Genomic DNA, 17,705 nt, shown 5'->3' on the forward strand with positions numbered 1-17,705 from the left:
GTCTACAGCATGAATCCGTTTTATTTTTAGATGTAATATTTTTTTAATAAAATTCAATTTTTTGCGTGATTCACTTTTAAATGATTTATCACAAATTAATTGATTTATTAATTTTGAATAATTTATTATTTTTAAGGTATTAATGTTTTAACAGAATCAAGACGTTGACATGCAAAGCATAAATCTGTTTATTTTTACATTTATTTGATCGAGTTCAGGTTATTTTTTTTTACATATAATTCAATCAATCTGTTTAACAGTTCTGTCTAATAATTAAAAAGCAAAAAAGCTAACTGTATACAAACATCTTTACTATTATTACTAATAGATTGGTTAATGCTAAAATACTTTCCAATGCATTTATTTGTGGAAAATACTGTAATAGGATTACAGAATGAAGTTGCCTTTTGAAGTATAAATCTATTTATTGCAATTATATAATAAACAGATTATAAACACATTATATATATATATATATAGAAGAACTAGTCATTGCATTGTAATTTTAACATAAATGGGGGATTTGATCATGATTTATTTCCTCTTACCCAAGCGTGTGGCCACCTCATCCAGAGAAATATTAATGCTTTCAGAGGTTTCTGGGTAATCTGGGTACAAAGCCAGAAATTTCTGACACAAAAGCCCCAAGCTCTTCTGCTTACGGCTGGGTCTCCTCTCAGAATCGTCCAGCGCTTCGTACTGCAATAAAAAAAGAGACAAAAGCAGCTAAAATGGCTGAACATATAGAGATACGCAGGTTCTAAGCTGCTGTCGATAAAAGCGCTTTAGGCTTTTTCTTTCGATACCTGACCCGAGTCGTCGAGTTCTTCCTCTTCCTCCTCCTCTATAGCCTTCTCTTCGTTTTCAATGGGTCTGAAGAGGGTTTTCTTCATCTCTCGGTCGCGGATATCCGGGCTGGCGGCGCTGATGAGCATTTTCAGGTTGGCCGTCGGGGTCCAGGGCTCCGGGTGGCCCCTGTCTGAGTGTTTGATGGGGGTTATATGGGTGACATCCGGGCTGGAAACTCTCCGATGTCCGTTCACAGACTCGCACTTCAGCGGCGTCATTTTTTTTCTGTCCGTGCAGATGTTCTCCTGAAAACAGGGCATGCGTTAACGAGGCCGGAGACGGACGCAGCGTCATTTAATAACCGTTTATTACACGTCGACCTCTTTCTTTTTGGTCATTCGTGTGGCCGGCGTCACCTGAGCCTGCCTTGTTCACTAGCGTCCTCGCACTAAGCAAATCCAATAAAGTTAAACACTTCATCTCCATCTAAAAAAAGATAAAAAAAAATGAATCAGGCATAACTAGTACAATCAAGCTATCAGTGAATTAGCTTATTACAGGACTAGTTAAAGGATTAATGAATATTATCTCCTGCATTATTAACATAACATACCAAAATATTTGACATTATATAGTATATATCTGCGTATATTAATTATCTGAATATATATTTATATATAATGTGTAAAGTATTAATGCGATGTTTGTTACTTAATTACCTTATTATAAAAAAGTTATACAAATACTTCTAGTAAAAAAAGCTGCACTTATTATATCTGGTATTAAGTAATAATAACAATATTACTAATGATCACGTTAAAAAGTGGTCTGAGATCTGATGATGGTGGCAGGATTTTGGCGCAAATATCTTCCCCAGTTGCCTGACACCAAACCAATCAGATTCTCAGAATAAAAAACACGACGATTAAACTTTATAAGTCATTTATTTCGATATGATTGTCGCAGTATTTAATTTTACCTCATATTGTAAGGAGCCCAGCAGCATGCTCGCGATATTAAAACACCCTTTCACGCAAATCTGATGCATTTTTCTATTTGGATACTGTTAAAAGATCTGCTAGTGAAAGTCAGACTTGACTACAAGGAGATTAATTTACATTATAATTAAAAAAAAAAAATTAGATTACGCAAGAAGACTTAACTTTATATTCTTACCTTTAAGTTCCGTCCTGAAAACGTAAATGAATCCCAAATGTGATCCTTCCCTTTCCTTCTTAAAAGAACATTATTTTCTGTCTAAATAAGAAGATCTGAACGGGTAATCTTCTTATTTCAGCCGCGTCTCTGGTCAGGCGAGTAAGAATCACCCGCTAAAGCTTGTTTTCTGGCGCTCTGAAGAGTTTCACCTTCCCTCGGCCAATCACGTCGCCGCTGTGCAAATCTATCGACGGTGATTGGCCGAGCGAGGAGGAAATGCCTCGCAGCCGCCGTCTCAGCCAATCAGAGACGCGTTCTGACCAAGCCCGTGGGGGTTTGTTGGCGGGGCAGCTGGCGCGCTCTTCATTGATCTGCTCCTGCGGCTGTTACGGGCGCGCCTGAAGTTTTCAAGTAACTCAGCGGGGACTTAATTAATCATCACATGTGATTAATTGACATTAAATAATTGCCGAGTGTCTCCCGACAGCGTTTAGTGATACGCTGGAGCAGGAACAAAGGTGAGTGACACAGGTGGGGTTTTGGCGCGACTGAGGGCTTTGTCGCGGGAAAGAGTGTAATATGAGAAGATACCCCACACCCACAAACTACCCCCACATAAGCGTGCTTTCAGCGTCATAACCATAGAAATATAACAATAAATCGAATAATAGAATGCATCTATGGCCCTGTGTGTGTCAGTCGTCACAGTTCAAATGTGATAAAACATACACATTTGCAAACATTGCCCAAAACTAAATGCGTAAAATCATAGCTTTATAACTTGTGCTTCACTTAGGTTGTTACATTTCTCTTTTAATGCACTGTTTTAACGAGTTTCTACTGTGTTTTAAAAGCTATCAGATTATTGCTCATTAATCATTTCAGTTTTATCTATATTCAAGGTCTTCATTCTCTGACTGCTTTTTTGAGAGCTGAAATAGCATAAGATAATGGTGTAAGACTTCAATTCCATCTTAATAATCTTAAATTAGCTCTTGGGTTTGTTTGGGTGCTCGTTACATTATATGTCATGATCAATTATTTACAGGAGATCAAACATGCTCTAGTGTGGCAATGTGAAATATTTTAGATTAACTGCCCGAGACATGCACACAAACCCATTTAATTTTCCAAGTCAAGTGGATGAATCACATTTGCATGATTATGCAAAACTGGAGAGAAAGAGAAGTCGAATTAATGTTTTAGAGCGGCGTGTTACTGGCAAGCCCGCAGACGGCACGTATTAAACAATAAAAATCTGGTATTGTGCCATGTAGGTCAAATAAAAGTGTGAAAAGAGTGTAAGATGGAGATAGACATGAAAAGAGGATCTCTTTTCTCTGAAGACTGGCTGAAGTGGCCCCTGGTGGCAAAGTGGAGACTTTAAGGATTCACAGACAGGAAGAACTGAACCAGAACCAGAGCTGAATATTAAAAGGCACCTTAATATTCACCAGGCTTACAGTAAGACAGCTAACAGCCTGTTATATACCATTATTAACCAGTGCTGTGACTTTTAACCTATTACTCTACATGCTTCCGACTTAAAGGATATCAAAAACGCCATTTATTGTTATTTAAAGTTGTATGATAGCGATAAATACATATCCTTTTTCAAAGCAATGCTGTTTTTTTTTTTTACGGGTTTGAATGTCTAGCACCAACAAAAGTTAGTAAAGTTAAATCATTGCATTAATGCAATAAAAATGATCCCGACTAATTTTCTGTATCTGAAAATAAGAGAAAAGCTAACTTGTCAGACATATACCTCTTATAGTTATGAATCAAAACGTCTGTGATGAAGGCATAACACATTCTTTAATCAGCTTTTACATGACGTGTTTAGTAATAATTCTGCACCCAAGCAAAACAGATCCTTTTGAAATATATGTAGGTAAGAATTCCTAGCCCGTAATAATAATCAAACAACCCATAAAAATACATAATAAACCTATACACATTCATTTTTGACTTCAACAAAATTATTATAACGTAATTAAGTTTAATAAAGACTTCTTTGTGTATTGTTATGGCGAACTCGTCTACATTATGGTGATGAGACGGGGCTCTGTTTGCAGATCCTACGAGATGCTCGTGGCTTTCTGCAGCAGCTGGAGCATGATGGGATACACCGGAGCAAACTCCTTCCCCTGCCTGGCTCGGACAGACTGCACATATGCCTCCAGCGCCCCCCTGCAACAAAGGAAAGTCACCATTTAATTACCTACTTTCCAAAAGATCCAAAAAATAAAGGCTGCTGTATTTTCTCCTGAGCACCACTAGAGGATGCTGAGGTCGCACGGAGAAGTTCAGTCCTGGCCTGAACTACTAAATTATTACTAGCCGTTTTCTGCGAATAGAGTTTTAAAAAGCCACAGAAATATCATGGATGACTAGAAATGATCGTTTAAGAAAAATAAATACTGATGAAAACAAAAACTTATTTTAAATGCAATAAATTGCGATTAATCGTTTGGCAGCTTTAAAAGATATGCATAGCATCAATTAATATAATGGGCAACCAGTAGGTCAAACTATATGCATTGCTTAAACTTTATACATGTGTACAAATTAGTAATAAACATATATATCCAGGTTTTCTGGAAGCCTGACATTGCTGGGTTAAACGACTTTATAACCAGAGAGTGTCACTGGAAGGGTTTATTGCAAAAATGGTGGCAATGGTAAATTGGAGTTGCAATTTTGAGCCTCGGGCCTTACCTAATAAGAGTGAGACGGTCCTTTTCTGATGGATGGTCGTCCAGCCATTGAGAATAGCGAGAGATAGACCACTCCGCTCTCTGTTTACGAGGGAAAGCGAGCAGCATTAGCCGTACGCCAGAGCTCTACAAATCCACCCATGCCCAAGCTATTTTAGAGAACCCTCGTTTTATAAAATGTCTAAAAATAGATCTTCATCTTTTCCAGTCCGAGCACTCAAATATGAAATGTGTCATTTAGCAGAAGCTTTTATCTAAAGCAGCTTACAGTAGGTCAATCACGGGGAGAGTCGCGCCGAGGCAGCCTGAGGTGAATTGCCCCGCTCAAGGGCATAATAAACAGGATCTGACCTCAAAAACCTTTTGCTCGCTAACACCCGAACCTAAAGCCTCAATCCTTGAGGATCTATAACCAAGAGGTTTCCATCACACACTGCGTGTGTGTGTTTATGTACCTGATGTGGTGATTTGAGTTCAGCCGGGGCACGAGTGAACAGGAAATGCAATATGGTGCTGTACGGAATCAAATCTCCCAGCGCTTGACTGCTAGCGATGTGCTCACTCGTTTGAAACAGCAGCGGTCTGAAACAGAGACAGACAAATATATTCATATTCGCCGGGAATCACAATCCGGGTGTAATTTAGTGCTTGAAATGAACGCTGAAGATTTGAAAGGTAGGTGCGTATGAAAAAACAATCCAACGAAATTTCCCCAAACGTCTGTGACATGTTAAAGCAGAGCTCATATGACGTCCTCCAGCGGGTTCACAGCAGATATCTACTCGCTGCTGACAAGATGCAAATGATATTTCAGTAACAGAAGAAAAAAAAGTCTAATCTTAGATTCATTTTTGTGCCAGTGCGGTGCTTGAATACAATGAGCGATTCTTATTTTAAAATCATTTTACCCGCACCGCTATTTTCATGAAATGGAAAACAATGCAAGCCTATGCTTTAAAAACAAGCCACAAATCTGCACCTCGTCTCAACAAGCTGCGGGTAAATAAAACTAACGAGATTGTAAAGTGAATAAGACCACAAAAACAATGCATTATTTTTCACCAGACCGGAAATCATTGTAGGTGAGTAAAAACTGCGGTAAGTACAATCTTGCATTAAATCGTTTTAATTGGATCGGTTTTTGCAGGAGTGGAAAACAATGCGAGTCTATCCATTTTATCATGCACCAGCCAAAAACTTACATCTGAGTGCTTGGGTAAGTAAAGGTGCGCTGAGTAATAGTGTAACCGGTTTTGAACAGCCAGAAATAAAAGGGCACGCTAACAAGACGAGCTTCTACAATAATGATAGTAGTACTGATATTTCCGTAACAAGCATCCCTTTCACACGCAACTCAAGCCAAAAGAGGAAATGTCACAAGATGCTTCACGAATCAACTCCAAGTTTAAACACATGTGTATGAAGGGTAACTATGTCCCTGTACTCTATTAGCTGGGAGGCTACGTTTATTTATAGAAAAGAAACAAGTTGCACCTCGGTTTGGGTCGGATATTTCATCACTTGTCGTATGCGGTCCCTCAACAGTGATCAAACAAGACAAATATCTCCATATTAATGGTTATATCTCTATCTTAGGGCACTCTTGTAATAACATCTTTCCCCTGTGGTTGCCAGACATCATTTTGCATGCTTACACACACGCTCATTGAGTAAAATGAAGTTGCTAGTGGGGAGCTGGGTCTTGCTCATGAGGGATCTGGGCACGGCAGTCGCCCCCAGAGCTGGCAAAGACGGCAGCGGTTTAATTTGATTAGCCATCCTGTGAGATCTCACTGGTGTTCATTCGGTTGCCTGGAGGAAGTACGGAGAAAGGTGCCGCCTTGATCAAACCTGAATGTTAAGTTCTTCACGCCAGTTCATTTTACTATAAAAACCTCAACGCCAATTTCCTCTCGGGTCCGAAAAAGCATTTTTGGACTAAACATGAACACATTTATACTTGATGCATCTTTGCAAAGACTTTGAAACAGAAATGCAAACGGTTAAATTGGTGGAACAAAATATTACAATCTGATGAAAGCTTACTGCGTAAGAAGTACAATGTACTTAATGTTTATTGTAAAACACTTGCTGCTATTGAGGTGGGATACGGACGAGGTTAGGGACAGGTTTAACAGAGTTAAGGTGTAAGAGATGGGTCAACTTTGTAATGAAATTAAAGAAATTGCATATAGTTTTTAAAAAAAATATAATGTATCATGCACACAACAAGTGCATTGTACCAAATGATTAATTCAAATGCAAGTACATAGTAACTAACACCACCTAATATAAAGTGGGACCATTTTTTATTTGGACAACAACGTGCACTAATAAATCAAGACCAAGAAAGAGGAGCTGTAATGAGTCAAACAAAAACAACAAGGAAACAACGGAAGGTGAGCTTTATCCAGATAATTTGACACTGACTTCTCCTTAGCTAATCAGACGAGCATCTCCATTAATAACCTTCCTTTCTCTCTCTACTTCTCTCTCTGTTAATTAACAGCAATTTTCAGAGGGAAGACTCCAGGCGACCTCTTTGTCTCAGCGGGGAAAGGACGGGGACAAAGGATAACACAAATTGAGAGCGTTTGTGTGAAAAATAGACACAAAATTACTGTGTGTGTGACATCAGGAGCTGCCAGCAGTCACTTGAGAACTGGAAGATAAAGCCACCTGACATCATCCAGACTGTAAATAAAGACTCACCTAAAAGACCGCAAGAGACGGTACGCTTTCCCCAGGTCTGAAACCCGTCTGCAGAGAGGAGCCACGGCCAGCTCCATCTGTAACGCATGCACACGAGATGTTCACTCACAGATGCAATCATCTAGAGATGTACTTAAGAGCTACTGTGAGTGTTCAGTAAATAACTTCCTGTGAGAAAATGTAAGCATTTAATGTACGACATCTGAATACAAAAAAAGCTGTTTTTTTTTGTTGTTACTTTGGAGCTCAGCATCATTTTCAATTTATTACGAAGGTAAGCAAATGGCACATTTTTACTTTTGAATGAATCATTGGGTCTAAAGGGACCATATATTTGATTTGAGAGCTATATTGAATTTTCAGTGAATGAATGCTTATGTTTTGCTTGTTTCTCACAGAATGAACAACATCAGAAGAATTCTTTTTTTCCCATTTCAGTCTGAAATTGGATTTTAAACAACATGAGGGAGTTACTGACAAAATTTTCAGTTTTCCTAAATTGGTATAAATACACTTTGACAATATTTTTACTTTGAGAGCTAAAGTGAATTTTTTATGCTTAAATTGAGCTTTTTTAAAATCACAGAATTCTAATGTATGAAATACGAAGGCTTTACATCAAATCTGATTGTGTTTTTTCCTGTTAATTTCTAGCTTCCAAGCCTTGGGAGTTTCCATTTACTTCATTACCTTATATTAGTGATGAAAGAAAGCTGAGAACAGATGGGTAAGTTACCACTTTTAACGAATTACTTGGTTTAAATGCACCATGTTTTTAATTTGAGAATGTATTTTCAGTGAATAAATGCTAACATTTAGCTTGTTTTTCCACAGAAAGTTTATATACTACATCTGAATACACAATTGTTCTTGTGATTTTGGAGCTTAACCAGTTACTTTCTGATTCATGGACAAAAAAAGAATCAGTGAGAGCCACAAGTAAAAGTTAGGCTGACCCCCTAATTTCCTCACCTGAGCAAAGTCAGCTGCCAACCTCATCTTCCCTCCCTCTCCGAGTGGCCGCAAGAGGCTAGAGTGGCGGATGAAGAGGGTGATGGCACGCTGGGCAATGATCTCTGTACTATCATAAAGGAAGTCCAGACACTGCAGTGGGCGGAAGTAGTCGTTCATCACTCGTGCAATGAAGCCCTGCAGCTCACGCATGTACAGAGAGCACGGCACGTCCGGACGACCACCTGCGGGTAAAGGACTAGGCGCGCACACACACACACACACACACACACACACACACACACACACACACACACACACACACACACACACACACACACACACACACACACACACACACACACACACACACAGTACTGTAATCTTGTAATGTGAGCGTAGACTACAGCTACAAGCAACACATTGATTTCCTTTGTCACATAATCAATATCATAAATGTGTAGCTACTGGAACTGCTGAAATAAACACACACACACAATGTCAGAAAAGGAAGGTCGTGTTAATGCCTTTTAGCAAGTGACAGTCAGTTTTCTTATACACACAGGAGGTCATTTTTGGGTGAATCTCACAACAACTAATGCATATTTTATACTAAGAGTTTTTTTTTTTTTTTTTTTTTTTTTTTACAATTTATGTGTTAGGGTCCAATTAAGGTTTATTTCATGCTTTAATGCCTATTGAAATATATATTGAATATATATTGAAGTACAATACTATACTTATTATAGTATAATATAATTATTTTGTGATTTATATGATTTACATTATCATTTCAGTTTGACATCAAAAGATGAATATCATACTAGAGATTTGCATGCCAGCTTTTATTTCGAGGTATTTACATCTGGATCTGACACACACACCTTAGACAGCACCCTTAGTTTGAACCCACCAATTTTTCATGTGAGCAAAAGTATTGGAACGTGTGACTGACAGATTTGGGTTTTGCCTGTTCAGACTGCATTTATAGTTAACCAACATGAAAACCAGAAAGCTGTCTATGGGCGAAAAACAAGCAATTGTGAAGCTGGGAGAAAAAGGAAAAGCAATCAGAGCCATTGCACACACATTGGCCAATGAGCCATTTCAACCATTTGGAAAATCCTGAAGAAGAAAGAATCCACTGGTGTACAGGCATCGAACAGGTAGAGCAAGGAAAACAACTGCAGTTGATAACAAAAATTTTGAGAGCTGTCAGCAAAGACTCTAGAAAGAACTGTAGGTGAGATCAGCATCAACGTCCAGAGGGCAGGAGTGAAAGTATCACAATCTACCGTTCACAGAAGTCTTCATGATCACACGTACAGAAGCTACACCAGAAGTTGCAAAAAGAATAGATAGGCCAGGCTGAAATTTGCCAAAGATGAGCCTCAAAAATTCTGGGACAAAGTTTATTTACTGATGAGACACAGATGAACCTTTACCAAAGTGACAGAAAGGCTTGGAGAAAGAAAGGTTCTGCTCGTGATCCCAAATTTACAAGCTCATATGTGAATCACAGTGGAGGTAATGTCATGGCTTGGGTTTGCATGGCTTCTTTTGGGACCTTCATTGATGATGTAACATATTATGGCAGCAACAAAATGAACTCGGAAGTCTGCAGAAACATTTTGTTTGCCAATTTGAAGAAAGATGCAACCAAACTTATTGGGAGATTCTTCATCGTGCAGCAAGACAATGACCCAAAACACACTGCCAAAACAACAAAGGAGTTAATCTTGGGTAAAAAGTGGAAGGTTTTAGACTGACCAAGTCAATCTCCAGACTTAAACCCTATAGAGCATGCCTTTTACCTGCTAAAGAAGACACTGAAGGAGGTAACCCCCCCCAAAACAAACAACATCTGAAACCCTGGAAAAGCATGACAAAAGAAAAAAGTTTGGTGATGTCACAGGCTCGATGCAGTTATTGAAAGCTAAATATGAAGTCTTATTTACTGTTAATTCTATCTGTTCCAATACTTTTGCTCGCATGAAAAATGGGTGGCTTCAACTAAAAAGTGATATCTTCTAAGTTGTTTGTCAGATCCAGTAAATATCTGGAAAAAAGCTGGCATGTAAACCTCTTGTCTGATATTCATCTTTTGAAGTCAAAACCAAATATTTTCAGTCTACAGCAAATGAAAATAAAGGAATTGGCCTCACAGTCCCAATACTTTTGGACGGAAGTGTTTATGTATTCTTTTATATATGTATTTCTTTTCATTTTGGACTAAGATATGACTCAGACATCGATTTTGTGAGATTCACCCTTTTAGCTCATCTCCAAAGGAGGAAAACTCTTTAGAGCGGCTGCTGCCGACAGGGTGAAACTGGGGGTGTTTCTGGACAAAACCGTGTCTATAGCATGTTTATTTCTCTGCTGTCTTCCCTCAGGAATGCCCAACAGCGGGGACAGAAATAAAACAAGCCCACCAAGCCTGACTCCAGTGGCCCTGCGGGGACGAGAGATGTGGACAAAAGAAGCCACGCTGAATCATAGGGGTGACGGTTTAAATGTTATCAAACGCTGGCACATCACTCTCTGTTGTATTCTCTGGACCACCCAGAACGACCAAGTGCAAGAGAAAACGAGAGATGAATGCAGAAGACAGTCTTCAGGGAATGTGTCCATTATAACAGCCAAAACCACACACGTACGTCCCCACATCATGAGGATGTTCATGTGTTCTTGTGCAGGTTTTTCAGCATGTGCGCATGAATAACTTAATGGAGACTACATAAGGAAATCACAATACAATTCAAAGAGGAGATTAACTATTTTAGCAGCTTGTGTTAAATTTCATTACCCTGTCATCATAGCATTGTGATTTCCAAACTTCCAAATACTGCTTTAAGAAATTATTTATGTTGAAATACAGTGATCTAAACGAGACCTAGTCTCATAATTGCCCTCAAAAAGACTAATAGGGCACACAATCCTAAATGTCATGTTTAGAGTTTAAGAAAAAGCCCACATGGAAAGAACATAAATCACAATTTTGACATCTCTCATTTGTTTTATGTGGTCTTTTGAAATGGTCAAATATATATTTTGTAAACCTGGAGTGTTGGGTTTCTCACTTTTTTGATGCAGAGTACCAATGCTGCACAGCATGAGGTGAATAGTTTACATAAACCTTACAAAAAAAAACCTATTGCTTGGATTAAGCTATCCCACAAAGCTTTGCACTTAAAGGGATAGTTCACCCAGAAATTTACTCACCCTCAAGCTATTCTAGGTGCATATGACTGTTTATGATAAATGCTTTAAAATCTCAAACAATATTCACTGCCATTATAAAGCTTGGAAGAGCCAGGACATTTTAATAGAACTCTGATTGTATTCATCTGAAGGAAGAAAGTCATACAGATCTAGGATGGCTTGAGCTTAAAGGGTTGGTTTACCCCAAAATGAGAATTACCTTCATGACCTTCAGTCTTCTTTGGAACTTATGGGTTTGGAACAACATGAAAATGAGTTATTAATAACAGAATTTTTCATTTTGGGGTGAACTAACCATTTAAGTAAATCTAATTTAAGTCATTTTAATTTTTGAGTGAACTATCCCTTTAAGCTGAAAAATAACAATAATACATTTCCAAGATAAGTGAATTCAACTGAGCTCGTTTAACAGTATAACATGCTATTTTTTATACAGGCTGAGTAGCCTTGGAATGGTACGCATTGTACACAGTGTATACCGAGCTATATGCAGTACATATCATAGTAATTCAGTGCATGTGTTGCTTGCTTACCCAGAGAAATCCTCCTGGTGCATTGTAATGAGTATTGCTTCGACAGAGTCAGTAACGGAATTTAGCAGTGGCTGAACGGCGCTACTCATCAGAGCCTGAACCGACTGCAAGAGACACACAAAAACTAAGTTAACTAAAGAATTAAAATGAATTAAAAAGACATCAGTCAGTCAGACATTATTGAACGGGTGTGAAAGAGTAGTTCTTCTGAAGGTCTTTGGTTCTTGTTGTATTTCCTCACATGGTCACATGTTGACTTGCGCTAACACCTGCTCTCCTTCCTCCCATGTGATTGCCTGACATTTGCTGATGGGACATCAGTCTGACCATCGTGTGTGTCACGGCAGCTGGCCCCCCTCGTCCTAGGCTCTTATCCGGCTCTCCATCTCTGAGCGACATCAATGCAAACCCAATAGGTCTCTCTGACCAAATAGGGCCGGTCATCTGCAAAATCCCCTGCAAGCAGGAGATAAAGAGCAAATCTCCGCGGCACATCTCTTCCTCCTAAACTCCTTCACAACAAAGTAGGCAGTCACGTTCTCAGCTTTCCTGGGATTCTTTGCTCAGAACGCAAACTGGATCTTGGGTGATGCTGGTGCCCCGTTTCTTTCTGTTGTATTTAGCTTTGTCCTGGTTTAGAACAGATAGCCTTGTGGCCTTTACCGATCCTGCTTCCCTCTCAATGCCCTAAGCTTTCCTGTCATATCTCCACTGTCCTAACAATAGTAAAGGCATAAAACATGTACCACAAAAGTCTCTGACTAGCAGCAGGCTTTCCAAAGGGGTCACAGGGGGTGCACTTTTGAACTGTAAAATAACCATGCTTTAATGGACTTTATAAATCACGTGCAAATGATGGCCAAGGCACTGTACATTTACATCTTGTGGACCACTTAGGACAGGGAGATCAAGATAACATGCCCTACATGGGAGGAGAGTAGGGTTGGGAATCGAAAAATCAATTCCAAGATCAAATGCTTAAGGTCAGGAATCGGATACTTGTTACAAAATTCAAATTTCAATACCGCCAAATTTTCATTGCTGTGTGCAAATTTTTATTTTTATTTTGTGGCAAAAAGGGGCTCATAAAAATGTTATTATCTTTGAATCATTCATTCTACAGATTTATTCATTTAGTAATAAAACAAGTAAATCTTGAGTAAGTCATAAAATTATTCTATTTATTAGATTTTGTTTAGTTGTCCGTTTTTTCTTAAGAAATGTGACAGTACGACAGCCTCAGTCTCCGTTTATCCAGAATCGTGCAGCTCTATTTTACACACAAACAGCTCTAAATCAAGTTTTTACGTAACCTGCTGATTTTTGTTCACGGTATTCAGCGGACACAGAATAAATATGTTTGATATCCAAGTGTTTTTCTAACCACACAGGAATCGAAACTGGGAGTCGATAAGCAGTATCAGAATCGGAATTGATAAAATTTAAATTCAAACAATACCCAACCCTAGAGGAGAGCACTGCCTCAGCTCTGAGGACAGTCGTTGGTAAAGTGTGGTCATGTGTTTTCACCTTGGATTGTTGTTTACACTTAAAGATCAAGGGTTAAAGCATGTGTATGCGTATCCGGACAGCTGGCAGGTTTCGTTAAAAGAGACGAAGGGGAAGAGAATGACCAGTTTACTCATCTGATAGCCAATTTACCTCAGGGGAAAGAGCGCCGAATTCAGAGAAGCTCAATGTTTACCCAATTACTTTCCAGAACCTCCTCTACACTCTATGTGTGCTTGTGTTCAGCTGCAGCATCTCTATCAAAATTCTGATCCTTTTGTTCATTGTCCCGTGTGCTCACCTGTTAATCTTTATCGCAGATGCACAAATGCTCACAGCTTGATGGTGCATCATGCATAAAAAAGTGCAGTGCACGTGTTGCTGAAAAGCACCGTGAAATGAATGTTGTGAACATAGAGGACATTACCTGCTGCTTTTCAAGCCAAAAGATGTTTACAATGTTACTAATGTGACCATGTGTAGATAAGCCCCGTTTAGTTATTAACATGTACTACCAGTGACCAGTTATAGCATATTGTTATTTTCGTCAATAAGTTATATTTAACTGAATTATGGATGTTCCTGGTATGTGATTTTGGTGTAAACAGAATGTAGTTGTTTGTGTTTTACCTCTAAAGAAGCTGTGAGCGATTGCTCTGCTGCAGGAGGGAAGGTACCCAGTCCAGATATAACCTGAAAACAACTCAAAGTCAGCAATCATTTAATGTTTAGAGCCCTTGAACATTAATTCAGTCTTCACTCAAAGTTCAGGCCCTAAAAAAATAATCTTACTGAAACAAGCAGCTTCACTTTTCACCAGTAAAACTTTGATCACCTCCAGTTTAAATATTTAATCATAGAGAAATCTCTTTTTATTACCTTATTAATCACACCAGCAAGGAAAAAGCTTTGGCTGCTGCTGGCATGTTTTTTTAAAGGGGCAGACTGGGAACTACATCAGCTGGTGCTAAAAAAGCCACTTGTGAAATATCACCACTCATACTGTACAGATATGACTGGTGGTGAGTCTGCAGTTTCAAGACTCTCTCCTGAGAAAAGAGTAAAGGCACTGCAGCCATATGCTGTTTATAGACAGGTGGACTGTTTTCCACACACAGAGGATTTTTATAATACGACAGTTCTTTAAAATAATTTCACGCTGACTTCTTTTAAACGCCCCACAAAATCTTTCCTTGGTGTGGAGCAGTGATTTCATACGTCCTGCTGAGTGATTTTTTTTTACGATTATTTGTTAATAAAACAGCTTTAGGAAGCACATCATGGCAAAATATCTGTGATGCCAAACCAGAACTTTGGTTGATTTCTCATTCGCCAGACAAATACTAAGAAATGTAATCTAAATATACAGACTCATTTTGCAGTTTGTTAAATGTTAAAATGTTTTTTTAATGCAAACACTCATTAGCATATTAAGTAGAGAATGTTCCATGAAAATATTTTGTACATTTTTGATTACTAATATGTACTGCGATTTTCTCAATATGTACATTTCTGTTGCACCCTCTGATTCTTTTCAGATACTGTCCCATTCTAACAAACCATACATCAATGGAAAGCTTATTCATTCATCTTTCAGATGATGTAGAAATGGTTTTGTGGTCCAGGAACATTTTTTTGGGAGCATTTCACCCAATTTGGGTCTACTAAAAGACTACTGTTAAAATGAGACACAAGTTAGTAAGTTATATTGAAACAATACACAATAAACCCATAGTAACTTTAGTGTCTTCAATGAGAGCTGGTGTTCTTACTTTAGCCACAGCTTGCTGCAGGCGGAAAAGAGAGTTGACTACAGCAATGTTTCTTCTCTGACCCTCCGTCAGGGGTCCGATCACCTGACTGGCATCTCCTTGTGTACACAGCTGAGAGAAATACAGAAGAAGGGAGAAAAAAAATTAGGGATTAAACGATATTGAGCGTCACAGCCAAAGACTTCAGTAAATAATCAAGGAGTCAACATCAAAAGCGAGAAGACTGCAGGCTCCCACTAATTTCCCCAGATGTCCCAGTGTTCGTCTGAGGTCAGAAGCGTGTTGCTCGCTGGTAGCACAGCGGTCAGTATGCTGAGACACCGGCGTCACCATGGAGCTCAGACAGCAGAAGCAGCTGGCATTGTGGGTTGAAGGGCGAGCAAAAAGAAGAAGGATTTGCCCAGCTCAGTGCCAGACCGCAGGAACTAACAAGCAAAAGGTTGTTTCAGTCACGAGCGTAACGCTGCACACAAACACGTATTCGTGCTGCACTGACATAAACAAACAGCTGCTACAGACAAAACAACTCAAAGTCAAACTCGTAGAAAAGCAGCACAACCTCCAAGAGATCACACCTCTCATCAAAGGTGGGGAGACTGGGGAAATAAAATTGGGGAGAGAAAAAAAAATTCACACATCGGCTGCGAGGAAAAGCCACATAGGATAGTGGCAGCAGGGCTACCATGGCAACAGTCTAAAAATGGCAAGGCAACGGTTAATTAACGTTTCCCGTGGCAGGTGTGGAGATGCCAAGTGAGGTGCAGTAACGCTAGTGATGATTCTAGGTAGGTTGCTCCTTCACACCTGATGTTAAATAAAGCGTAGCCTCCGGTGCATATCTGCAGTCCAATACAGTAATGAACCATTCTGAGATTAACTGCTGTGAGCCCCTAGGTCTAAACGCGCCTGAAGACCAAAAACATTCTTATACCTCTGTAATCCTCATGGAAGAGCGCTGTTGTCAAATATTCCCCCTGCAGCTAAACCAGATTACAGGAAGCTACTTTAAAACTCAAACACTGACCTATTTTTGAAAGAAAAAAATAACTTCCAGTAGGGAGAATGTCCATTAGTTATTGTAACTATACTTTAAAGCAACAATTCAACCCCAAAATAAATGGGTCATAATTTTCTTACCCTAATGTCGTTCCAAACTCACAAGTTTTTGGTTAATCTTAAAGGCATGAATTAAGATTTTTTATAACTTTTAATGAAACATAAGAGGTTTCTGTTCCTCCACTGAAAGTCCAGGTCACCAAAAAAAGACTCATAATTTCATGATTGTATCTCTTTACAAGGTTTGTATAAAACCACTCTATCCTTATTGATTTCTTTTGTGATGCCTTTTCGGATCTTCTACGTTTTGGACTTTAAATGGAGTAAGAGAAACCGATCAGGTTTAAAAATATCTTTTTTATTTGTGTTACGTGTTATGGGTTCGAAGAAAGCTGGCAAATAACGGCTTCCACGGGATCAACTAATTGGATTGTGGATTGTGACAGTGTACATCATCAGGACACTGGCTACAGCTCCGATGAATCATATGGAGAGGGTCTCTGATGCAAGAAGCACTCTTAAAGCCTAGGGCTATCTTCTATATGGCACATTGGGCAGCAATTTTATCCACCTTTCAGAAATCATTCTCCCTGGAAGTGCACTCTGCGTAAATCTGTAGATCGCAGTTGGTTTAAGTCCCGTTCCATTATCACGGCAGGAAGGATATGAGAGGTCAATAGAGATACAGTCCTTCACTTTGTCTTCATTTATATCCATCCATTAACTGTTGGGAGTCTGCCTGTGTTAAACTGGCTTTAATCAAAAGAAGAAGAAAAGAAATCTGTCTTGACTAGGAGAGCTTCTTATTTCTTATATTGTGAGGACATATTTCCGTTTGCTTGAAAGATTAATGCAATATATAATGATGATATCATTTCCAGAAGTAAGTCCAAGGAGAGGTCAAGGTTTGGCCCTGAACTGGCCTTGAATTGGGTTCACAAGGTTACGCTGGCTCATCACACACATCTGTAATTCAGGAAAGAACAGAACCAAACCCTCGTTATTCATCTGCTTGCTGACATAAGACAGATCGAGTCAGTGGGCCAGTGATTCGAGGACAGACACCGGACTAATCCAATCACACCCTCCCTAGAGAGGAACAATCAATCACACCTCCAGCTCACAGTGAATGAAGATAGACCTACATGAACAAGTTGGGTCATTTCGCTACAGCTGGGAGGCAATACAAACAGCTAAGAGAAAAATAAAATGAGTTGGATAACGTGAATCAATGAGTGAACCACTTAACTTTCGTAAAGTTAAAGTGAAACTCAATATTT

General features: G+C 39.1%; 2 protein-coding genes and 1 long non-coding RNA gene across 5 annotated transcripts in view; 1 reads left to right on the plus strand and 2 right to left on the minus strand.

Annotated features, from left to right (window-relative positions):
• The window catches only part of e2f7 (E2F transcription factor 7), an 11,457-nt gene extending 7,863 nt beyond the window's left edge, over positions 1-3,594 (minus strand). For both annotated transcript variants that reach the window (XM_043236904.1, XM_043236903.1), the window contains exons 1-4: positions 1,966-3,594; positions 1,177-1,275; positions 807-1,094; positions 549-699 (exon numbers count right to left, since the gene is read on the minus strand). In XM_043236904.1, the coding sequence (XP_043092839.1) occupies positions 549-699; positions 807-1,094; positions 1,177-1,275 (538 nt within the window). In that variant the 5' untranslated portion in view covers positions 1,966-3,594. The remainder of the gene's footprint in view (positions 1-548; positions 700-806; positions 1,095-1,176; positions 1,276-1,965) is intronic.
• A 152-nt stretch (positions 3,595-3,746) lies between these two features.
• The window catches only part of cog5 (component of oligomeric golgi complex 5), a 65,584-nt gene continuing 51,625 nt past the window's right edge, over positions 3,747-17,705 (minus strand). The window contains exons 15-22 of one of the 2 annotated variants that reach the window (XM_043236901.1): positions 15,370-15,480; positions 14,228-14,290; positions 12,089-12,192; positions 8,352-8,589; positions 7,380-7,456; positions 5,123-5,249; positions 4,669-4,748; positions 3,882-4,140 (exon numbers count right to left, since the gene is read on the minus strand). In XM_043236901.1, the coding sequence (XP_043092836.1) occupies positions 4,029-4,140; positions 4,669-4,748; positions 5,123-5,249; positions 7,380-7,456; positions 8,352-8,589; positions 12,089-12,192; positions 14,228-14,290; positions 15,370-15,480 (912 nt within the window). In that variant the 3' untranslated portion in view covers positions 3,882-4,028. Of the gene's footprint in view, positions 4,141-4,668; positions 4,749-5,122; positions 5,250-7,379; positions 7,457-8,351; positions 8,590-12,088; positions 12,193-14,227; positions 14,291-15,369; positions 15,481-17,705 lie in introns of both variants that reach the window. The other variant, XM_043236900.1, reaches the window with a different exon arrangement.
• LOC122342795 lies at positions 7,463-8,349 on the plus strand. The gene is made up of 3 exons (XR_006250652.1): positions 7,463-7,881; positions 8,034-8,106; positions 8,214-8,349. It is a non-coding gene; the product is annotated as an uncharacterized LOC122342795 (long non-coding RNA).

This window comes from Puntigrus tetrazona, chromosome 4 (genome assembly GCF_018831695.1).
Source record: "Puntigrus tetrazona isolate hp1 chromosome 4, ASM1883169v1, whole genome shotgun sequence".
NCBI lineage: Eukaryota > Metazoa > Chordata > Actinopteri > Cypriniformes > Cyprinidae > Puntigrus > Puntigrus tetrazona.